A 26621-nucleotide genomic window follows, 5' to 3' on the forward strand; every position below is an offset into this window, starting at 1 on the left:
AGTTCAGGACGCCACGCACACCACACACATTTCGCAATGTTAAAACCCAGAGGGATTTAACCCGGAAGGAGTATGTTTTTCGAGCGGGGGACCGAAAAATTTTCAAAAATCGGAGGCGACTACGTCTGTTTGATATAGCGGAGGCCAGTTGTAATTGCGTGCAAAATGTATATATATATATATATATATATATATATGACGTGAAAAACAAATTTACCACTGAAGAATTTGAAATTATGTCACTGAAGAATTTGAAAATGCCGCGTTTTTTTTGTGAATAACTTCGTGTCACATATTGACCAATCAGAATTAAGGATTAGCGGTCAGGGAGTTTCGAGATATTTCGATATAAAACAAATTCACCTTTCTTTCATCTTTAGTAAAATGGGATTATCCCCATTTTACCTCAAGTTATCAGGCGTAACTGAAAACTCAAAACAAAAAACAAGAATCATTGAATGCTTACCCTAAAATTTTGAATGTACACGATGCAACATATCATCTATCAGGTATCATCAATGTCATAAATCCGGAGATTATCAGTCCTCACGCGATTGGCCATTACAATGCATGTGTTCTCAGAGATGATAAATGGAGTAAAATAGACGATTAAAACCTCAAAACATTATGTCAATGAATCCTACAGAAAACATATCCCCATCTATGTATTTATATTAAATCCGGTAACTCGTAAATCGATGAGAAGAATCATACTCAATTAATTTTGGTTGAGAGGAAGAATTATGAAATCCTTGTATGACGAATAAATATGGTACTATCATAGATATTTGTTCCTATATTCGATGAAAACAATCGCACCTACATGGACCAGTTTGGCAAATAATTATGATTATTTCCCCCATCACCCTTCCGAACAATAGAATTGCGGAATTCGAGGTCCTGTGGTCCAATGAGAACAGAATTATATCGATAATACCCCATCGTTCGGTGATTTTCCTGTTGCCAAGCAGAATGACAAAAATTGTCGAATTTACCACGATAACGCCGAATACCACAATTTTATTTATCGAAATGGTGATGGGGAAAATAATCCGCCGAATACCCCTCGAGCTTCAAAATGAATTGGAGTATTTCCCTCTAAATAGCCGATCATTTTGAAGCTCTCGGGGTATTATAACCGAAAATGGCACAGAAATCCCCAGAAATTTTACCAGAAATACCGAGAAATTTTACCTTAACAGCACTAGAATTTTTCACAGCCGATAGATTGTAATTGTTTCCCGTACCCATACTACAATTTCTCTAGAAAATTTCTCTCCATTTGTAGAAATAGTGAACCAATTAACTTCAAATTATCCTGAATAGTGTGACCAAATAGTATTGACCACTAACCGCAATTTCAGATCATAATATAAACTTTCAACCATATTATAACACGCCTGAGCAAGCTGACTCAAAAACTTTCAATGAAACGGTATTGATATTTTGATTGGCTCAAAAAGCCACCATTATAACGAATACTTTGAAAAAAAAAATTGAATTCGGCCGAGTAGTTTTCGAGATATTGGAGAACGAAATTTCACATTCAAAGTTGAATGTTTCCGGAACTACTCCTCCGAGTTCGCCCATTTAAAATACCAAACTATGTTATCATAAGACCTAAAATCATCCGGAGTTAGAAGTTTCTATCTCGACCATTTCTCAAGTTATCGTAGCAACAAACAATCTCGTCGAAAGAATGAAAAAATGACAATAAAATCCAATTTTCCACGGCGGGGTCACTGAATTCATATGTGATAAGATACGTATCATCGTGACGAATAGTTTGAAAAAAACGAAATTGGTCCAACCAATCGTGAGATATTTTCAAAAAACGATTTTGGTGAAATCGCTATATCTATCTATCCATCTATCCATCCATCCATTTTTATTATATAGACTCCAGGTTAAAAAACCATCGGAGACTGCTTAGCAAATAAAAATACAATACCGTTACAATGCATATAGTAATTGAATAGTACATTTTGACATGAGGTCGTGAAACCAAGCGTAACGACCGAATGTCAAATACTATTTTTTGTCACAGACGTGCCAAATGCGAGGTTCAAAGAGGGAAAGGGCGGGCGGGGGAGGGGCCTAGGGGGACGGAGTCCCCCTGATGGGATGATGGGGGGGGGGGGGGAAGCCCCCCCCACTGAAAAAAAACAAATATCTAATGAAAAAATAAAAATGAGAAGAAGTGATGATGAAAAGAAAATCAGATCAGTTAATTAATAATCTCAATTATTCATTCATGAGAGCTGGGAACGATAAAAAACGGAAAAAACCAAGAGAATAAAGGGTTTAATCTGATTAAAAAGAGTAATATTTATTTTTTAGACGAGACGAACTTTATTTGGTCTTGCTTTCAACTTTTACGTAGAATATACGTTATTAATCTTGATATATAAAGGTTTGATGATTGTGAACATAATTAACAATCGAATTTTTGGAAGTTTAAACTTAGGAAACTCGCTTTCAATCATTTCTTTCAATTGCACTGACAATTATTTTTATGTGACTTCAACAATACTTTTCTCATTATAATATATGATATTATACCCCAGGGACCCTAGGGTATTGAGTCTACTGTTATGACGATGACATGTACTATTCTGATATTTGACAAACAAGTGCTCAGGATCGTAATCTTCGGGTCGTAGGGCCATGTATTTCTTCACTGTTTCATAGAATACACCTCTCACGGCAAATGCTTTGGGTTTATCAGTTTTATTTTTTGGAATGTCAGTCATTAAACATGCTCCCTCTTCTGTAATATCCTCCATAGCTACCGTATATAACTCTTTCCTTCTAAGAGCTCCAAACAATCCAAAAATAGCAGCAACCTATTGAATTTAACAGTAATTAATTGAAGACTGTCGATGAACATTTTGCGATAAAATTTTTGATATAACTGATGGTAAATGACTTTTTTGACGAGTGTGATTATAATCCTTATGCGTATGACATTTCATCGAAAAACCTAACGACTTTGCTAGAAGTTCCATTTTTTTCTATTTGTTTTTGCTCAATTCTATTGAAAAATTCCGCAGCTTATCTGCGCGTTTTTTTTTCAATCGGAATTTTCAATAGAAAGTATTCTATAGAAAAATTCAAAAGAATTCGATTTTTCTATACTGTTATGCCCCAGAATAGGGTCAATAAATTAAGTAATAATTTATTTACAAAAGTGAAGAAGGTGAACAATGAATTGAGTTCAACTTACTTCACTTATTATTTTACTAATTCAGTGTTCACGTGCAACACTGCTAACCAGTATCATAACATGACTCGCTTAATTATTAGATAAACTAAACTCACAAGGATTCGGGAGTTCAGTCGTCAACATAAATCAAGCATAATTCTTATTTTGTATCATCTTTGTAAATTCCTCATATTTATCCCTTCAGGATAACTATGAGTTAGTTTGAATAAATAAATACCTCTAATTCTACCGAGTAATATACCGGATTCCAGTATCTACCCACTGTAGGGATATTTATCTCCAATTAGCAGAACCCAGGGATTCATCCCTAAAAATACAATTTATTCTATTGAAATATTTTCTGTAGGAATTCTTCGGCTCAAGTTTTCTGAGTTTTTTTGGTTGATTTTATTAATCAATAGAGAAAAAAAATAGAGTCGAAAACTTTCTATACAAAATGTTTCAATAGAATAAGTTGTACAGAAAAATCGAATTCTATTGAATTTTTCTATAGAATGTTTTCTATTGAACATTTCTATTGAAAAAACGCGCAGTAAAGCTGCCGCATTCTTCAATAGAATCGGCCAAAGACTAATAGAATTATTAATTGAAATTCAAGAAAAGTTTTTATAGAATTCGCTAGGTTTGTCTATGAAATTGATAGTTTGAAATTGGAATTCCACACTCGCCAAAAAAGTAATTCACCGATTCGGTAGGTAAAATACTATATCATTTTTTTCTACTTACTTTGACAGCCAGTCATTTCTTGTCTGGTGCCTCCATAACGAATCGCTTTATTTCTTGGGGTGAAAATACTTTTAATTTCTTTTTTTATGTCCTTTGTTTAGATTTTTTAAGAAAGCTTTCAATTTGAAGTAATTATCGATGTCAATTTGGTGGTTCAATTTAATCGTACTCTTTAGCACAGAAAAGGTGGACCAGAGAGTGGTTGAAATAGCCAAGCAGAGTGTTCTCACATAGTTCTCTCTTTATTTTCTTAAAATCCTTCCACTTCATGAATTTTTCATAAGCCCTATTGTAAACGTCCTTTGATTTTGCAGGCTGAAGCTTTGATGTGGCATCATTTACGAATTCATTGAGCTCTGCGTTCTCCTCTTCTTGTTCCTCTTCGCCTTCCACTTCCTCGTCATCAGAAACGCCATCAGACTCGTCGTCTATGTCATTTTTACTTTCTTCAACTCTCTCACCCTCTGGATCACTATCTGGGACTATCACTTTCATTTTTCAACATTCTTTATTTGGACTTTGTCTCTAATATGTATGGCAATTGTTGATGTGCTGTAACACCACCAAACGAACCAAAACACGAGAACAGGTGAACGAGGAGGTTGATTGGTTAGTACGCATGCGCGGAATCAATCTCTGAGGCTAAGAGATTGTCTTCATGGTGGTTTCAAGACAGGTTGGAGTGTTCCAGGCACTTGGCAAATGCATCACCCACTGAGGCCCCTGAAGCACTGCCTACATAACATCACATGCCAAACACCAAATTTGGCGAAAGGAATGGCAAAAACAATAAGCATCAAACTTAACTAAACTTCTGCATTTCAAAAATAGTCTCTCCGTGATGCTCTTTTCATATCAATATATAACCTGAACACTGAATCGCACATTACTCAGCAGCAGTCTCCTCTAAAGCCCTAAGATACCGATAATAGTTTCTACGGAACTGAAGCAGAGTAGGCGCACATATGATGTCGGGGGGTAGACCATTCCAAAGCTTGTTCACACCGCGGAAGATCTTTGGAAGACGGTTAGACGTGCGAAAGGCACTATCAGAGTATCCATTCTGCCTCGCGGCCCCTGCAAACCTGAGAACGGGCGAAAACGCACATCATCAAACAATCCAACCTTTCCCAAGTGAATGACCTTGTCAATAGTGCAAGCCATTAGATAGCACCTCCTATTTGCTATGGACAACCAGCCAAGTCGCCGTCTATTAGCTGAGATATGACCTCTCCGCCGGCGCCTGGCGACAAATCTCACGCAAGCATTAAACGCTCTCTGTAACTTTAATGGATTATGAAAAGCTACATCAGTAAGAGCTGGCGCACTGTAATAAAAAAACGGGAGCATAACAGCAATGACAAGTTTCCTGCGTAACTTCTCATTGAAGAGGTCCCCATTAGCTCGCAACTTTTTCCAGGCCCCAAAGACCTTAGTGGAAATGACCTTTACATATGCATTCTAAATCAAAGTAGACTCTAAAACCATCCCCAAGTATTTAACCGTCATCGAATACTACAGAACGTGATCCCCAAGCCGTACTTGAGGGAATTGATCTACTGGGTGCTGGGTGAGCAGCTGCACTGTGCCGCACAGAACTGCTGTGGTTGTGACTGAATGGCAGAGAATACAATTACGCCGACTGATCCACTTCCGCAACAGGGCAAGACAAATACAGCACTGTGTCGTCCGCGTCAGAAAGATGCATAGTATATTGGAGAAATCACCTGCATAAAGTGAGTAAAGAACTGGCCCAAGAATACTCTGGTACACCTGACTGTATTTGATGCCAGCCAGATAACCGACCTTCTGCAATCACTCTCTGAGGTCGCCCAGTGAGATAAGTCCGCAACCATCGAAGCGGTATTTCTCCAAAATGCATTCGCTGAAGCTTTTCCAATAAAATTTCATGATTGACGGCATCAAAACCTTTTGAAAAATCCAGAAATACCGCTATCGTCACCTCAGACCTATCAAAGCCCCGCCGAATGTCATCAAGCAAACGCAGTATTGCCGACTGGGTACCAAAGCCTGCACAAAAACCGTTTGAAACGGGTCAAGCAAGTTGGCTCTGTTCAAGTAACTGACTACTTGATCCAGCACGATCTTCTCCAACACTTTAGATAGGAATGGCAGCAGAGAAATAGGCCGAAAATCTTCTAATCGAGACGCCCCTGGCACCTTCCCTAAAGGCCTCACCGGCGCACATTTCCAGGATTCTGTAAAAGTACCCTGAACCAACGAGCTATTGGAAAACTGCGTCACTGCACCCCATATATGTTTACCGAAGCAGCGAGAAAGACGCACAGACTCATCATCAGACCCACAGTCATTGAAGTAATATGCACCAAGGCCTTCCTCATAACTTCTGGCGTCACCTGTCAAAAATGAAAAGCCTCGTGCATCAAATCCTCACTTTCTTCAGCTGAATCCTCAACAGCTAACAACGCAGGAGGCGCCCGAGGCTGAGCAAAAGCACCCATGCTCATAAAATAATCGTTGAAATCATCCAACGAGAAATGAGGCGGAGGACCGGGAGCACCCGCTAGTCCACTTCTTCTTTGGCGGGAGCCTATCTGAACAGCAACGCTCGAAAGCGACCTTCTGATTCCCTCTAAGCACCCTCTTTACCTTAGCTCTCAGTCACTTGTATCTGGCGTAAGTCTCTGCATTCCGGGTTCGCCGCCACGATCGATAGCAACGCTTTTCATCCGTAATCAGCTGGCAAACCTGCGGCGTTACTCCTGGCACCACAAAACGTCGCTTTGGTAGCTCACGAACAGGAACTTGCTCGTTAACAAATTCCATCAAGCGCTGCGAAAAGCGACATGCAGTTGTGTCAATCGGTACACCAGCATCAAGGAAGCTCAAGTCAGAAGCATCAAAATTTTTAATCAAAGCAATAATTTTGATACAGCCGATAAATTTTTGACGTGGATACGTCTAGGTGGAAACTGATCCATGACAGATCAACACATCCCAACACAAACTACATAGACGAGTCCACGCCAAATTTATTCAACGGTTGTATCAAGGTTACAGTCAATTGGGTTTTTATAAATCTCCCAAAATCGCCTCGAAATTTCTAGAATTTTCTTGAATTTTCCAGAAATTTCTGGAAATTTCCTGAATTTTTTCGAAATTTCTAAAAACTCTCTGAATTTTCTCAAAATTTCCAACATTTTTAAAACTGATCAATTCTGTGCATGATAAACATGAGAGAATGACAAATATCAAACAGAAAAATAAATGAATATGAATAGAAACAAGGAATAAGCAACATTCGCTAGGCTGTTCCTTATAGTTGTTTCATATCCCTTATATTTTCGGTTTATGTGCTGACCCTGACGCGTGGAACAGGGAATATGAATCACTGACTACAGTTCCCATTCTTACCGATAGCTGATCTTGATAGTACGTAATAGTTTGCATGTCTGTCGCCAGATGGCGTTGCGGACTAGGTGGACTTTGCGGAATGACCCCCCTAACTAACGACTAAGACGTATCCACGTCAAAAATTTCTCATAAGTCCTCTATAGTAAGCTGCACCATGCAAGTTGCGATCTCGATCAATCACGGCACCTATCCTATCCTGAGCAACACCATTTCCCACATCCAAACCAGCATCGTCATGAACAGCATCACGCTCACCACCATCAAGACCAACACTGGCCGGGTTCAAATCTGCATTCATGTCCCCCAGAACAATGACATCCCGATGCTCTGCCCAATACTCAATAAAATCTTTTTTGAAAAAAATGTAATGAACCCACTGCAGGCGGCCTGTACAGAAGTGCAACCAAAATTTTTTGGGAATATTGCCGCCACAGCTCCACAAATATATACTCGGGCATACGCTCATTAACGTCAGATCCAGTCAGGAAGCGCACACTAGTACACTCTTCGACGTAAAGCGCAAAACCTCCACCTCTGCACCTCTCTCGATCCCACCTCAGCAGTTTATATCCTGGCAAAGCGACTTGTGCATCAGAAACCCACAGCTAAAACTATGTTTCACTGACTGCAATCACATAAAAATTGTCCTGAAGCATAAACAGCCGAAATACATCAATATGGCAAAGCAAAGACTGAGCATTTACATGACCAAAACGAAGCACACTCTCCTGTCGCACCTCACCCACAGTAGTAGGCGGCTCCATAAGTAGTCATTCAGCCAATGCACCGATATCAGCTAATGACCGCACAGTGAAAGACCGAAGAATTCCAACCTTACGTACGAAAACCACAATATCACCAAACCAGACTGCCCGAGGCTCAATATCAGGATGCCTGTGTTACACCTCATTTCTCAAATAATGCAACGATGGGGGTAGTTTTTTGTTCACATTTACTACAGAATCAGCCCAGGTATCATTGAGCTGATAAGCCGAAATACGAACATTTCGTCTTTTAGCTGCGATTACCTCATTGACGCGCGTACGATGAGCGAGCTCAACCATAATAGCTCTGGGTTGACCCCAACAACTGGACGACCCATGCGCTCTGCCCGAACCATGTCAGCAACACACTCTTTTACTAACACAATCCGTGCATCCTGAGCCGCCAATTGCCCACGCATGCCATCCAAAGAAGCCGAGAACTCATTAACTTGATGAAGAAGACAGAAACCTTCGTATCCAGACTAGCAAACTCAGACGCCCTCGTCGCATCACCAGTAGTAAGCACGTTCAAATCACCTTGCTGTTTTCTAACATCAGCACTGAGTCTATCGAATTTTGAAGACAACTCACGCATCATAGTCAAGACAGCATCATCACCACATTTGACTGAAGAGGAAGCATCATCCTTACTCTTCTCTTTCTCCTTACAACGCAAGCAAGCTTGCTTTGTCAAAGCCGAAGCTGTTTGAGCAACAGTAAACTGAGAGTAGTATGTTTCCTGAACATACTCTGCATGGAAAATATGACGACCATCACCCAGCGGACGCACTGCCACTCCTGCTGAGGGAACCACATCCAGTCTACGAATCGCACACAATGCCATGACGACACACCGTGCTGGCACAACCAACAGCTGATCACAATACACAGCAACGCCGATATCAGAAATATCAATTAGCTGAACGACAAACTCACACGCCCGAAACAATAAACACCAAGTCAACGTTCACACCAAGTCTAAAATAATAATTGTCTACAGCGGTCGACATCCGCACACAAGCACGAAATCGTAAATATACCTCACTCGAATAGGCAAGCAACACAGTTCAATGCACAAATATCGACGAATTCACGGATAATTCCGCAAATAATCTATCCCCACACTCCCAACATCAGTACACGCGCAAGCGCTAACACACGCTAATACACGCTCGCCAACACACGCACAATCGCAGACAGAACCAGGACCGGCACCCAACAGTTACTTCAAAAGCAAATATGAGAAAATGCCTAAAAAACAAACTTAGATAGCATTAAGCGAACCGAACTCGTGGCAGAGTTGCGGAGCACACAAAAACACGTCCGGCAAGCGTAACAGCGTATCAACTAATCCCAGGAACTACTGAACCGATCGGGTTGAGATTTAGTTTCATTGGTACCAACTATGAGCCAAAATTTCAGTTTTTTTAAATTGCTGTTCGCGAGATATTGACACAGTTCCGGACAAACGCACACACATACATACATACAGTTCTCAACGCAAGTAAATCTCGACGTTTCATACTACCCTGAGTCATCCTCGAGCGAAATTAAAAAATCGAAGAAAATGGCATTTTCAAAGCTTCCATTCGGAAGCAAAAGCTAAAATCGTCCGGAAACTATGACGCAAGGAGCATTTTGAAGATAAAAACAGGAAAAAATGAAGTTTTTCGTGGTTATACGGGGCAAAATCGATCAGGTTCGCGATTTTCCTTAGGTATTCTCATATTCCGTCATATATCACAAACCGTTCAATGGGTCCCAAGGCCCAGTAAATACTTGTAAATTTCACCGACGTAGTAAAATGTCAATTTGTACAAAACTGAGAGTGCTAACAAGGATTTTGACCGAAAAACCAAAAAATGAAAATATCTCGTAATTTTTGTATGAACGGGTATCTATATTTTGATTGATTGAGACAGAAGACATCGAAACGAATATTTTTAAGAAAATATATTGAAATCGGTTGAGTAGTTTTTGGGATATTTGCGAAAAACGATTTAAAAACCAATGGCGATTTCTAAGAAAAAAGGGCTGGATTGATTGCGCTGAAAATGAGCACAGAGTTAGTTCTCATTAAACCCTCGCGTACAGGGCGCTTTTGGTACCAAGCGTGTTGGACGTTTAATATCACTCAAATCTGATTGCTTTTGATGAATGGATAGTGGTAAAAACGATATGTAATTTGACTTACAGTATCCCTCTTGCCAATGTTACTTGCTTGGCTAAATTATTAGCCATAGTTTCGGAAATATTCAATTCCGAAGAGAGCTATCCATTTAGACCAGAGTCCCTGCCTGGCAGGTACGGGTCCCTGCCTGACGCGTACTTGAGGGGTTAACACCAATAATCTAACAAAATTTCAGATTTTTTGGAATCATTTTACTCCTTTAAGTCTTCAATTTTTAAAAAGTTGACCACCAGTGGATATCCGCACATGCACACAAGGGGGTCCAACTTCGTATTTTTACGTTGCAGACCATTCTACATCATTTCCAAGCAAAATTAGAGAATCTAAAAATAAACTGACTTCAATGCTTCCATTCGGAAGCAAAAAACCGATGAATGATGAGAACGAGTAGCGACCACTACAATTCACCATAACGAAGAAACACAAGAATCCCACCTTATCTGCCGACATCGTTCAACGATAAATATGGATCAAAATGGAGAGTAATTGAGTATAGATGAAAAGCGTGTTATATTGAAATTCACAATGTTACTAGACCCTTCAATTTGCGAATATTTAATTAGCTATTCACTCATTTGGAGCATAATTGCATGAAGGACAACGATTTTCGGTCATTTTCAATACTTCACTCTCACACAATGAATCAATGACCGCTGAACTATGGCGACAGAGAAACTCTAATTAGCGCCAAAATTCTTGTCATTTTATTGACAATTTTTTATGAAAATTTCAGTTTAAAAAAAAAAGAGTATTTTCAGCAGTTGCCGATTGAAAAAAACACGTTTTCTGGTATAAATGCCGTCAAACTGTTAATAATACTCTGTATGGTGACTTAAATGGCTTTTCATGTTAATTAAGCATGCCAAAGTACGATTTGATAGCTTGAAACCCCGCTGAGATATTGGCGCCAATTTGAAAAAAGAAAAAAATCATTGAAAGAAACTCGAAATTTTCCAAAAATCATAATTTCCTCAATTACTGTTTCTTTTTTTTTCAAAATTTTTCTCTAATCGCCATCTGTTCAGACAAAAATTTGAGACGAACATCCCCAGCATCGACATTTTTAGCCTGCTGATTTGGAGCAAATCTGCTCTGAAATAAATATATTTATTTCGAAAAGAGTTCAACGACGGAAAGACGCCTTAAGCGTCTTGAGTTTATGAATGCATCAAGAGGCAATGGCGAATTTCAAACCGGTTATTTTAGAGATACTTCCTATCTTTATAGGACCATTTCCCATTCACAGGGTAGCCCTTTCTATGGACATAGTAGGCATTCCTATGCAACATAGTAACCATTACCATGGGACATATTAGATGTATGACTTAATTCTCGGCCCCTAGATTAAGTTGATTAGAACACCTATTTGAATTATTAGGGGTACAAATAAGTTTTAGGACACTTTGCAAAAAATTTAAAATTCATTTTCGAAAAAAAGTAAACTACATTTATTCATCAAAATAATCTCCATCATTTTGAATGACCTTCAGCCATCTGTTAGGTAATTCACGGATGTTTTGCGCAAAGAAAGTTTCATCTTGCGAGGCGAGGAAATTATCGACCCATTTTTGCCCTGCTTCAAATGTTTTGAATCGCACATCAATCAATTCGTTTTGCATCTTCCGAAACAAGTGAAAATCAGTTGGATCTAAGTCTCGTGAATATGCCGGATGTGGCACAACTTCTCATCCAAGACCCATTAACGTATCTTTGACCGGTTTACCCACATGAGGTCTGGCGTTGTCATGGAGCAATGTTACTGGACGTTTTCCTTTGCCAGTAAATGGATGTTTTTGTTCAATTTCTTGGTTCAATCTTATTAATTGTTGGCGATAGCGATCAGCAGTAACTGTTTCGCCAGACTTCAAAAGTTCATAATGCAGTACGCCTTTCATATCCCACCATATACACAGCATGATCTTCTTACAGTGAATATTGCGCTTCGGTGTCGATGTCGTCGGCTCGCCGGGGTTAACCCCATGATATTTGCGTTTTGGATTATCAAAATAAATCCACTGTTCATCGCCAGTCACAATTTTCCACAAAAAAGACTTTCTATGTTGCTTATTGTAAAGATTCAGACATATGTCAAGTCGGCTATCTTTATTTTCTTGAGTCAAAAAGTGTGGCACCCACTTTGTTCCTTTTTGAATCTTTCCCATTGCGTTTAAGCGATAGGAAACGGTTTGTTGAGTTACTCCAAGCTGTTTTGCAAGTTGTTTTTCCATCTGGCAAGAGTTTTTTTTGCAGTTCCTGGTCATTGACTCTTACAGGGGCCCCGGTACGTTCACGGTCACTAACGTCGAAATCACCTTCTTTCAATCACTTATACCAAGACTCACATGTACTTTTAGATACAATGTTGCCCCCAAGAATAGAACAAATTGATTGACATGCTTTCCTAACAGTTTGTCCTTGATGGAATTCATAGCGAATGCAGTGTCTCATAAATAGCTTATCGGTCTGCATGTTTTATTCACAGAATGTAAGGTTATGTTTATGACTCCCTTATGTTTTGATACTACATAACAAACCCCACCATATCATATGTAAGCGATAACTTTGAATTATTTTCATGACACGGAATCGAAGTGTCCTAAAACTTATTTGTACACCTAATAAAAAACTTTCCCGCAATGAAGGGCGTTTTGAAGCGCCATTTATGAGCTATCAAACCACTCAAGTCCTTGAGTTCTTTTTACTAACCCGAGATGATTCCTTTTTGCTCAAAACTTCCAATATAATTTCAACTTCATTCATCTACATATCAAGAATTAATTTATAAAAAGGAGTAGTTCGAGATCTGCTATGAATTGACAGGATGCAGTCTCCGTGAAATAGTACGTAGTAGAATAGAAATGGAAATAAGGATTTGTTTTGAATCCATTAATTTAACGGCAAATTTAACTACAATGAATCAATTTGAGTAATACCTCAAACTTCAAACTCCCAAAACTGCTATCATCAGTGTGATGTCGTGGTCTCGATTGCCGTATGAACTCCGTGTCATTGTTACCTCTAGTTACTGTTACATTGCCACCCGTCATCTATCACATTTGGGGGTGAAATGAAGAAGAGATTAGAATGGAAACAATAAAATGAAAATTTTCTATTGAGAAATATGGATAGACAGAAAAATTTAATAGTTTCTGCACGGAAAGAAAAGTCAGAGAATTTTTGTGGGGAAATTCCAGCAAAAATTCTAGTGCTGCACTAGAATTGAGGCGCAATGTGCCAGCACATGAAAATTTTCCCTTCGGCACTAGAAAATTTCTCGTTTCATCACGAAATCTTCTTTATCGGCAAACGAAAAATTACTTGACAGATAAAAAAATTTTCCCCGGCCATAATTTTTGTTTTTTTTCGCTTAATTATTCATTAATAACATCAACGTTATTTAAATTAATGTACTACAGATCAACAAAAATGAGCCTTAAGCCAACGAATTATTGTTATAGATTTTTTTATTGCATTTTTTCCATCATTACAGGAAATTACATTATCTTAAAACGTCATCACTGAATAATGTCAGTAATTTTCAACAATTTCTACGACCGGTTGTTTCACACTTTTTTTCCCACAAATTTGATATGGTTAATCACACTTTCAGAGAAAAATAAGCCCAATAATCCCTGATTATCACATAATTCTGCAGAACACGCGCTAACGTTACCCGACGTTGAAGACGTCATTTGTAAGTCTCCACTCGGGACTCCCGAGTGCAGCTGTTCGACTCACTTTGGCGAGCCGAACGTTGCCGATGTCGCGCGGACACGTACGAGGATAGGAAGAATGGCAAAAATTCTAGTGCTAGTACTAGAAAAATTCTCCAACTGCACAATAAAATTTCTAATGTTACCAAGAATTAATGAAGTTTTTCCCACAATTTTCTATGGAATTCCCCACAAAATTGACACACCGGGAAATTTTCTAGTGCCAGCTCTAGAATTTTTCTCGTGCTTCTTTGCGAAAATTGATTAACTTACAGCAAAATTTCCGTGATCTAGAATTTTTATTCTTATGTTGATTAAAATATGGGAGTTTGGCAGTTTGCGTCAGTTTGCCTCATTTCTGGTGCCGACCACTAGAATTTTTCCCCGACTTTTTTCTCCGTGTACTGCAGAATAATAGGACATGAGAGAATTCACCACTGTTAACATGTATAATAAATATGAACGCTGGTTAGTACCTGCATTGAATCATCCACCAACTCTCTGTAACTATCAGGACATGGTTGGAAAATATTAAACTCGGCATCATCCTAAAGGGCAGTTATGAAGAAGTATTATGAGTGAACCCTAGTTATAAAACAATTGTTCAATGAAATAAGCCTTTCTATCGCATGTCATGAGCATTTACAGATCTGAAACAAGGAAAATACCTCTAACTCCGTGAATTGATGAATTTTCGGGCCGTGATCGACAGCAGTATTGAAATATCGGGAAACGTGATCTTTAGATTATTTCATAATCATTCTTTTAAAAGTTCATTAATAATTCTAAATAGACAGAGAAACTTTATCGACACATTCATGGAGGATGCGGATAATAAGTTTCTCGTCACTCATTGAATTTGATAATTTCCTATGTTCTATGTATTTTTCCTTCTTACGCATTGTTAACCTAATTTTGACAAATCAAGGTTCCAATTTCATGATAATCCATATTGTATGATTGCTACGATCTTTCAACAATGTTTTGAGAAAAATTTGACAGTTCGTGTATGTATGTACACCTCGGTTACAATTCGCAATCGCAACGTAGATGTGAGAGCCCAAGTGGGCTTTAAACTAACTTCTCTTGGGGGCCAACCAATGAAATCACTAAGAGTGAACCAATGATAGGTGTCAATCAATGAGATCACTGGGTTCTCCGTGATTTCATTGGTTGGCCCCCAAGAGTAATTAATTTAAAGATCACTTGATGGCTTTCATATCTATGTTGCGATCGCGAATCCCATTTTCAGTAGATTTTTTGCGTAAACTTTAATGAGATTTTCTCGTTACGGGTTGAGATCTCCTAAAATAGATCTATGAAACATGTAATAATTATAAGAGTGCGGGAGAGAGGAGGAGACATGTAGAGGAGGCTGAAGAAGCCGAAGCTAAATAGAACGATCCACGCCTTCAGGTACTTAGCCGACATAGTTCACTAATTAGATAACGGACTTATATTATGTATTCGATTGTATATCGTTAGTACAGGATTGTATAATGAAAACTTTTGTTTGTACATTGACTCATTAATTTAAAAAAATTAATGAAGTTTTGGCATGATGGTAGCCGACAAAATTCTCTAAATCTAAATTAAGGATCAAATGCAAAGGCAATCATTTATACTGTGACGTATTTCGCGACTCTGCAGACACGATGCAAAAATACGCAGCCCTCGGTGACCAAATCTTGCCAACCAAAATTGGGCGCCAGTACTTTTTCTCCCAAATCGCACAAAAACAAAATTCGAATTCCACTGAATCAACCAACGACGTAACAGCTGCCGACAGCTCAATATATCAACCGCGAAGGCGGCTGGGTCTGAAATGCTGCTCTAAAAGCTAATTTTGAAATGACTGGGTTCTAATTTACCAAAGAGAAATCAGAAATGCGGGGTAACAGGATAAATTTATTAAAATGATTGCAAGTCGAAAATGTAATTACAAATAAAATATAAGGAGTCTGCTTTGAACCGTGGTGCAAGTTAGACGTGTTTACGCGGTTCCGAAGTAAAATTCTCTGTCATTTATGGCAGTCTTATCATGAAAAATTCCTCTGCATCTCACAAACGTGAAAACAAGTGTGACAGTGTAATTTTCATTGTGGAGGTCATCTAGACCATCCACTATAACGTCTAAAATCCTTTTTTTTTTTTCAACTTTAGCATTGACAACTCTTCTGAATACAGGAGAACTCAAAGGCCAATCAAAATAATACACAAGTCAAGTCATCCACTATGATATACTTCCAAGTTACTGAGCAATCAAAACTCCTCAAGGAGGAGGTAGCAATAGTTTTAGAGGCAATTGAAGGACTCGTTAACAGAGATTATCTGTTGGCAGTGGGAAGTATAGTTGGACCCAGTAAGGTATTGAATGTTTCACGGATTTCGAACAAAAGAGTATTTTTATTATTGAGCAACGAGAAATTTGTTGATAAACTCGTCGATGAGAAAATAAAGGTAACAATAAAAGGCCATGAGCTGTCAATACACCCATTCATTTAAAAAAGTAAGAGTATTATTCTATCCAATGTATTTCCTTGGATCTCAAATGGGCTACTTGATGCAAAATTGGAAGAGACAGGTATTACACCGCAATCTCCCATTTCACTGATTAAAGCGGGGGTCACTAACCCTGGATACACGCATGTAAACAGTAACCGACAACTACAGGTGTCTGATGATGATGTAATGAAACTCCCTACGACGTTCAAGATACATCATAATAGCAAAGACTACTGGATTTTCCCTCCCTCAGAATCATTTACACGCTTTATCTGTAAAAAGTCTGGGCACTCAGAAAGAGATTGTCAAAGCCATGCAGCTATACTGAACGTGGAGGATGAGGACACCATGGAGTTCATTGACAAATTATTAATAACTCATGGAAGTCGAGTGGATTCGGAGTCTGACGAGCAGAATGGGACTCATGAGTCTAATGAGCAAGATGGGACTCAACAGTCAATATTGCTCTCCCCGCAGACTGATGATGTACGAAAAGGGCCCAAACGTAATGTATCAATGGCTAGCCTCTCTACAGTGAATCCTACCTCCAAGAAAAAAAAATCGTGAGAAACAAAGCAGAAGAGGACGATGGAGAGGTTCCTCTCTCACAGGGGGTGAATCAACAGTTGAGCATTGAGGCAATCCTCGCTCAAACGCCCACTAATAAAATCGAGATTATTGGCAAACAGCTGAGTCCCTTCAAACAACACATTGATGAGAGTCAGAATATATTCCCTCTCAGTTTCAAACTGTTGACTCTATACCTTGCTTACAGCCATGGAAAGTCAAACCCACTGGACATTGCTAAAAGTTTCACCCAGGATATTACGGGATTGATTCACATATTAAGCTGTTCTCACCAACATATTGAGGAACGAAACCTTCAGGGTCGCATCAAGCGAATCATCAAGTGCATAGTGGGTCCTATATCCACATCAAGAGCAAATAGTCTCACTTCTAGCCCCAGTCCAAGCCTACATGACTTGGAAGCTATGCAATAAAAAGAATAATAGATGTAGATGTCGATGTTTCTGTTTTCTATTCCATCATGGTTGCACAACCAAATACTATGAAACCAATCTCTTTTCGAAGGGATATCAGATCAGTTTTTTGAAATGCAAGGAGTCTTCGTCGCGTTAAGGAAGAACTACCTCTTATATTGAAAAAGTACAACATAGTCATTTGTGTTGAAACTAGACTAAATACCATAACCGTGCAACCGCAAGAATATCAATTTCCAGGATTTAGAACATACAGAAAAGACAGGAGCGACAACTCGACAGGAGGAGACATAGCTCTCTTCATTAGAAATAGCATAGCTTATGTAGCAGTTGACTATTTGGATATTCCAGACGAAAGAGTGGAGTTATGTGGTATTCCCCTCACAAACGTAACACCACAAGTAACAATTCTTTATGTTATCGTCCTCCAGGGTTCAATCTCTCCGAGGAATTCTATTCGATTCTCTCCCATTCTATAATTGTCGGTGATTTTGATGCGTTGATAGTGAGCTTTAAGCTGTTGATAGTGAGGAATTTTTCTTACGTAACTCAGATAAACTTTCACATGAAGATAGCAGATCCTATACGAAATCGAATATTGATTTGATCTTCTCTACATTAGATATTGCGGACAACATCAACTATGAGATTTCTGATGAACCTTGGGATTCGGATCATTTTCCCATTTCTTTTGATATACAGATAACCAAGAATGTCTACCAGAAAAAAAAATCAGGCTATATTCACTATATTCACTTCCAACTGATTAGAAAGAAGTACATAACCACTTGAATTCACAGTATGACTCCTTCTTGACCGAAGAATATGAAAATTCACTCGTTAATGAAAAATAGGCGACTTTTACGAAATTAATTTACGAGACCATTGAAAATAATATTCCTAAAAAAAGAGAGAATAAAAAAAGAAAGGAAAACGAATCAAATGAACAAAACTTCCCCACGTCAAATTCGCTCAGTTGGTGGGATGAAGAGTGTAATCGAATTCTGAGATTCCGGAGGGTGACATACAAAAAATGGTATTACTTCAACGACATCCAATATTTAATAGAATATAAACGGCTTTGTGCATTGTCGAAAAAGCTGTTGAAGGAAAAGAAAAAGGATCACTTTTGTCAATTTGCTGAAGAATTAGATAGCCGAACGAATACTAAATATGTCTGGAGGAAGTGTCGAGTTTTGAAGAATAAGTGGGGCAAAATTGATGACAGTAATCAAACTGAAAATCTCCAATGGACTGATAAAATTGATGCAGCTCTCAATAAAATCAGTCCTCCGTTCGTGGTCTCAGACCGAGATTGAATGCCTCCGTATGTAACTGAGGGCTCACTTGATGACTACATCGATTTCACTGAGTTCAATATTGTACGCAGATTTTAAAAAACGAAACGCTCACCCGACATAGATGGTATTGATTATTACATATTGAAGGAACTCCCCACCAAATATCACTCGATTTTAGTTGATATATATTCAATGAAATGTTGAAGACAGGGGCCTACCCGCTCTCCTGGACTGAACAGTTGGTACATATCATCCCTAAAGTTTTCAGGAGTAAGACTTATGACATTGTCATCTTGTGTATGTAAACTGTTTGAGACTATTATAAAGAACCAATTAGACTGGTGGGTGGAGAACTATAACCTACTCGGAAACACGCAGACTGGATTCCGCAAGGGTTCTGTATAAATAATCTGGCTAATTTATCCTTAAAGATTAGCCGGGCGCTTTCTCAAAAGCAACACACGATAGCAGCCTTCCTGGATGTTGCTGGCGCATTTGACAATGTAGTTCCTCACATTCTATTGCCAAAACTTGCCTTCATTGGTGTACCAGTTAATAAACCGAAGTTCATAAGATATCTCACTTATCAGCGGCAAATCAATACCTCGAGCATGGATGGTATCCGATATATTAATAAGGGGGTTCCACAGGGAGATGTGTTAAGTCCTCTCCTCTATTCAATCTATGTGGCAGAGATTGATCGAAACCTTCCAGCTGGTGTTACTGTCTCCGAGTTTGCATTTGTATTAGTGAGACAGAATCGACTATTAATGAGATGCTTATCTGACATCAGGCCCCAGCTCGAACACTTACAAAGAAGAGAGAAATTCAACATATATGAAGATGTGTACAGGGATATCCTGACTGAACTATCAATAGATACGGAAATGGGAGAATCGATGAAGAGTCGAGAACCTTATGAATTGGAGGAATACCTAGCTGAAACCTCCGACAATGCCTACAGAATTTTTACTGACGGTAGTAGAGTAGGGGGTGGAAATTCAACTGGCTGATCTTGCATTTGTCCTAGCTGGAACTCAATATTTCTAAGAGTATACAGATTCAGGCCTCAGTCTATGCAGCTGAGTGCTTGGCTATTAATGAGGCAATGAATATCGCCCTGTTACATCCAGTAAGAGACACTGAAATTTTTTCTGATTGTTTAAGTGCTTTACAATCTCTTAATCACGTACAACTGAGTAGTAAGTGTAATGAGTATATACATGAAATCAAGAAAAAATATAATCAATTTTATGGAGCCAGTGGTCGAAAACATACAATATGTTTTTACCGGATCCCTTCTCATATTGGTATTACTCATAATAAAGAAGCTGACAGGGTAGCTAAATTAGCTACAGAGGCCTTGATTCCCGATGTGACCACCATCGCATTCATAGACTTCACAGAGAACTTCAAGCAGATAGCCTATGAATCTACAGTGAGGATACTTCGAGAACAAGCCAGTAAAAATATGATGCGATCCAATGGAGAAACATTCTTTGAATCCTTTTATACAAGCAAAAAGAAATCATGGTTTGTGAAATTCCCTAAACTGTCAAAAGAAGCCATTGTATTGTAGCGTTTCCCCCCTTCAAATTCGAATATGTAACAGAAGACAAGGAACAGAAGAAGGATGTCGCGAGATGGCGATCGTCTTGGAGGACAGACTTCACTTGATACTCAAGCCATCTTCTGTCAACAACTCTTTGTCAAATAAATCGCCCTTTTCTTTTGAATCGTGGTTCTGATTTCCCATTAAATAACATTGGTGTCAGAAGTGGGATTCGAACCCACGCCCACAGTATTCATGAACAGAGCTCGGGCTAACCATGAAAACCTTGCTGACTCGCTGAAGCACATAAGGATAATTGAAAATCCGAGCTGTACTTGTGGTCATCCATATGAGAACCTGAATCACATATTATTTGAGTGCAATAAGTATGGTACAAACAGGAAGATACCACTGGAAAAACAACACAAGTGTGTTTCGTTTCCAGTGCATATCAACTGCATCCTAGCATCGATGAATGCTATGGCCATAGTAGCGATAACTGAATTCTTAAAAAAAAGTGAACTGAAGATATGAGAGTGTGTTACAATCACAGGGACTCCTAAGTGAGACAGTGCGCTAATCGCTTGAAAGATTAGAAAAAATATGAACTATGTATACTATGTACCTTTTCATATGTATTTTGCTAATAGACCCCCTGAATTGGTTTTCTAATGCAAAAAAAAATAATAATTAATAAAATATAATAAAATCATCCCCGTCTTATCTTCGATATACTGGGCACTCAATCCTCGGAAATAAAATACAAAAACAAGTTACAAAATAATAAATGGGCGATTAAAGACTCTATACAACACAATTCCCTAACCGCGATATGTCAAAAGATAAAATATTAGTCAATTAAAAGACAGTCAAAATTAGTCGATTAATCCATAGTCCTAGAAAAGATCGAACGATAAAATAACTAGTAAAATTACCAATGAGTCCAAATACCCGCAGTGCGGGAATCTACTGTTAACCCGATAAACTAGCACGCCCACCCAAAGTGGCGAGAATAAGAATCTAACTCTTCAGGCTATTGAGGGAGATTGCTGCGAGAAGACGTAAACAAAAATGCCGGCACAAAACTACCCAGCAACACAACGAAACTGGAGCTTCGACAAATGACGCTACAATCCCTCTATCAATGCCATTCAATTCGGCAGCTATCTCTGGCCGAATAAATCCCGTAAAATAATTTTCTGACACTTGGCCTCAAAGGCAACGAAAGAAGGAAAATGTGTAACCTCGAGAATAAACAATATTGACCGCGAGATTCCAACGGCCGTTCAATTCCAAAAAACGATATTATATTTCATAGTACAATATTGAAACGAGAGTCAAGGGTAATTATAACCCCCGAAAATCACTAAATTCAATTGGATTTCACTCCACAGAGATTAAAATCTTTTCGAATCGTTAACAATTGCATTTATGGAAGGACCCGTATGACCCTGCCAAACAAGGGGTGAGAATTACAACGCAAATTCAGCAATAATCTTAAATCTTAAACAAAAGATAATTAAATTCTGACGCCTTGTAAGACACATTAACCAAAACAAATCACGTCGTCAATAGTCCACCGCTCACCGATATGGGAAATTCCAGCAGGATGCGATCTCTCTTAATTCAGCCAAGCCGATGGCACCAAATTTCAACAAAGTGCAAACTTCACCAAAATTTTTCAGAAAACAACGATTTTGTCTCTGCACAGCGGTCCTGAAGATGTTCAAACAAGAAGTGTTCTTGCCGGATCGCTAACCCACGCGACGTTTCGGAACTTTCCGACCATATGATTGGTCCACCATAGTGACATCTTCGATCTGATTGGATGTTACAATCAGACCCAACCAGAGGTGACGAATATTTCCCAAAGTATTAGATGCCCATGTTATACCATCAACCGGCGTAAATATCTCATAACAAATTAAAATAATAATTAAACATAATTCTCCATAGACAAGTATCTTTTTCCCGAGCGTCTGAAGTCAATTCGGTATCTCCGAGTCGTGAAAATAAGACCGTCAGCCGGCTTTTCAGTTACCGACTTCGTACGCCGGCGCCACCACTCCTTCGTAAACCATTTTCGTGTAGGACCATTTAAATGTCCTGGTCCAACAAAATCTCGTCGTCTCAATCAATTGAGACCCAGATGAAAGCTCCCACGAAGAATCCAGACTCCATCCCACGGTGTAATCCGGTGAGCGGCGATTCTATGCATCGATATAAATAAAAATAACACAAATAATAAAATATATGGTCCCAAAAGAAAATTATCAAATAACTCTCGCTTCGCCCAAAGCGTGACCTCTCCTCTGGAAGTCCTCTCAAACCGCTGAAGGGTCGAACATCCGAAATACCACGTTACAATACATTATGGATCTCATGGTTTTATTGTTTCTACATTCATTATTAATTAGTTCAGCTAATGTAAAAATTGTGATCTACCCCCGCCCCCAGTATAGATTGTTTCTCAATTACCGATTATAGCGTTTATTTCGTTCTGTGTTTGTATGCATGTACATAATAATATTTCAATATTTTCATAGAAAAAACATTGAATTGAACGACATTATAGTCGATTATAGTTGATTAAGAATTTATAAGGGTAAAAAAATGATTTTTGATTATTTGCGCTGTCATGGTAAGAGGGTCTCTGAAGGGTCACGTGAAGGAAATAAAGCTCACTGAATGGTTTTAGATGATACAAGGTCTCATAATGGAAATGGGGGGGGGGTGAGCTAAGGGTCAACTGAGAGATGTAAGGTGTAATGATGAGGATAGAGGTAAAGGTCAAGTGAAGTTAAATGAGGGTTATTAAATCTAATGATGGAGGATAATAGGAAGGGGCGAGGGTCATGAGGGTCATAAGGGTCATTGAAACATTTTCAATTATCTGAGTTTAGTACAGGGGGGGGGGATTAATACATCCACGCCCCCATAGTCGACGCTTACATTTTGATCTTTACGTTTTGACCCTGATATTTAGAGCCTTAGATTTGGACTTTTATATTTTGACGCAAATTTTCTTACTCTGCATTGGTATTTTTTTCATTACATCCTCCAGAAGTCCGTCAAAAATTAATGCAGTCGTTTTCGGTGATTTATACCCACTGATCATGTAGTAATCTTCTATCTTTATTACGAATATTTCAAAGTTCCCTGTTGCATTAGATTCGCGTTTAACTGTGACGATGTCTACATGTAATTTATTTTTCGTATAACAAATCAATCCACGACTATTAAAGCAGTAATCCGATCTGAATGTAATTTGGTAATTTTCTATGGGAATTTCATCGTTGTGCTTTGTTAATGTTCCACTTAAAATTAAAATATCATTTCTCAAAAACCGCTGGTCATTTATAACGCGTATCAACTTATTTTTCAGCGTACCAACGTTTTGATAGACAATTTTTACATTATTTTCACATATCAAATTATTGTATGAAAATTTCAATTGTTTGCTAGTCCTTAAACGTAGCAATTCACGTAAAGTTGGATTAGGGATATCAGCCTTATTAGAATTTCGTTTTGCGATGTAAAATTTACCCAAAATATATAGGCCACTCAATTTTGTTACGCGACTAAGGGCTACGTAAAGAATTTGCACAGATCGCCGGTCCGATTTTGTAAAATCTAAGCATATTTTATCATACGCTAGTCCTTGACTTTTATGGATTGTTATTGCTTCTGCAGGTGTCACTGGGAATTGATTCCGTACGATTTGATACTTTTGATTGTTGCTAATTTCCAATTGAATTACAACTCTGGTGATTGGTGTCAAGTCATTACAGATAATTCTATTTTTCATATAATCATGATGTTCTCTTTTTGGTTTTATTCCAACTCTTGGTACTCGGAAATCCAACCATAATATTGATGGAGTTGTTTTATTTTCTTCAAACGTAATCAATTTTAATATCCCACAGGCACCATTAACCAATCCGTCTTCAACATCAATGTTGGTAATTATCATATATTTTATATCAATTTTCAGTTCAATGCGGGGCAATAATTGATTGGCGCTTTGTTGGTCTTTTCTCTTTATTGTTTGGAAGAGGAATTTTCTAGTTTGAATGTCCATATCCTTNAAAGCAGTAATCCGATCTGAATGTAATTTGGTAATTTTCTATGGGAATTTCATCGTTGTGCTTTGTTAATGTTCCACTTAAAATTAAAATATCATTTCTCAAAAACCGCTGGTCATTTATAACGCGTATCAGCTTATTTTTCAGCGTACCAACGTTTTGATAGACAATTTTTACATTATTTTCACATATCAAATTATTGTATGAAAATTTCAATTGTTTGCTAGTCCTTAAACGTAGCAATTCACGTAAAGTTGGATTAGGGATATCAGCCTTATTAGAATTTCGTTTTGCGATGTAAAATTTACCCAAAATATATAGGCCACTCAATTTTGTTACGCGACTAAGGGCTACGTAAAGAATTTGCACAGATCGCCGGTCCGATTTTGTAAAATCTAAGCATATTTTATCATACGCTAGTCCTTGACTTTTATGGATTGTTATTGCTTCTGCAGGTGTCACTGGGAATTGATTCCGTACGATTTGATACTTTTGATTGTTGCTAATTTCCAATTGAATTACAACTCTGGTGATTGGTGTCAAGTCATTACAGATAATTCTATTTTTCATATAATCATGATGTTCTCTTTTTGGTTTTATTCCAACTCTTGGTACTCGGAAATCCAACCATAATATTGATGGAGTTGTTTTATTTTCTTCAAACGTAATCAATTTTAATATCCCACAGGCACCATTAACCAATCCGTCTTCAACATCAATGTTGGTAATTATCATATATTTTATATCAATTTTCAGTTCAATGCGGGGCAATAATTGATTGGCGCTTTGTTGGTCTTTTCTCTTTATTGTTTGGAAGAGGAATTTTCTAGTTTGAATGTCCATATCCTTGGGGAGTGAATCTTCAGCAGTTGAAATGTATAATTCACTTTGGCATTTTGCAATTTTACTTACATTGTAAATCGATACATTCTTATTGATAGCATACAATCTTATTGCGGTTTCTGGTACCTGATTTTCGTTTGTAATTTCCCTTGATTTAATCAATTGTATATCATCTTCCGTCATAGTTCCAAGTGCTAGATTATTCAGGGCATTGGTAAACGCCAATTCATCTTTCTGGCGCATGATTTCTGTTAATTCGTAAAACTTAAATTGATTCCATAATGGTTTAATGTCGAAAAAAGCAGCCATTTCATTCATCTTAGAAACTTGATAAACTGGCCTGTCCAGGACAGGCGGTAATTGATTTAAATCACCGAGAGCTAAAACAGTTACTCCACTGAATGGTTCATTTACGCCCCGAATTTGTCGTAGTCGTGTGTCTATTTGACTTAGTATTGTGCAACTCACCATTGAAATTTCATCGATTATCAGAAGTTGCATTTTCGAGAGTTTGTCGCGAATATTATTAGCTAAATCACTAGATAATTGACCCATTCGCGCTCCAAATTGATTGTATGGTAACGAGAAAGCAGCATGTAATGTTATACCATTAATTAAAAATGCGGCTTTTCCGCATGGAGCACATAATAGAACGGTTATGTTATTCATATTTCCTCCAGGTAAACTATCGAAATAATTAGTTATTAACTGATACAGCGTATTAATAACAGTACTTTTTCCTACGCCAGCCGATCCACTTAAGAATATTTTGAATGGTACTTTTCCTACTTTATAACATTTCAAAACATGCATAACGAACTCTTTTTGTTTACAATTCAAGTTTCTAATCATGTTATGGAGTTCATTTTCATTCACCCTGGTTGGACATGTATGTCTCACCTTGTGAGTATCATTCTTCTTCAGATGCTCATTAGCTTTACATTCTTCACCATCTTGTTGAAATAGATCTATCTTGAAAGAACCTGAATTTAGCTTAATTTGGTCCTCCATAGTTGCCCGCATATCTTCCTCAACTTGTTCTAATATGTCATCCATGACTTCATCACTTATAATGGAAAATTTCTTCTGATTACATTCGATAATTGCTTTATTGTTCTCGTAAACTTTTTCGTAATCAACATTTTGTACTTCCAGTTTTTCGTTTCGCCAAGGCATGAATAGTAATATTTTCTCTCGATAATAGTTGGCCGGGTCTTGTTTTAGGCTGCATCGCCGGTATCGAATAACAGTAGCTTGTTCTCGAAGTTTATATGTTTTCTCTTCCTCGTCATCATTATCGTTTTTCTCAACATCATTC

The 26621-nt window shown here is 38.1% G+C and overlaps 1 protein-coding gene across 2 annotated transcripts in view; it reads right to left on the minus strand.

Moving 5' to 3' along the window:
- Positions 1-26621, minus strand: part of LOC107041365 (mitogen-activated protein kinase-binding protein 1) — a 210334-nt gene that overhangs the window by 25176 nt on the left and 158537 nt on the right. Inside the window, exons 6-7 of one of the 2 annotated variants that reach the window (XM_029126324.1) lie at positions 14493-14564; positions 13237-13350 (exon numbers count right to left, since the gene is read on the minus strand). The exons of the other annotated variant lie outside the window; for it this stretch is intronic. Coding sequence (XP_028982157.1) covers positions 13237-13350; positions 14493-14564 — 186 coding nt within the window. The remainder of the gene's footprint in view (positions 1-13236; positions 13351-14492; positions 14565-26621) is intronic. 2 annotated transcript variants of the gene reach the window in all.

Source organism: Diachasma alloeum, unplaced genomic scaffold (assembly GCF_001412515.2).
Source record: "Diachasma alloeum isolate Michigan unplaced genomic scaffold, Dall2.0 Dall_scaffold_00363, whole genome shotgun sequence".
NCBI classification, from domain to species: Eukaryota; Metazoa; Arthropoda; class Insecta; order Hymenoptera; family Braconidae; genus Diachasma; species Diachasma alloeum.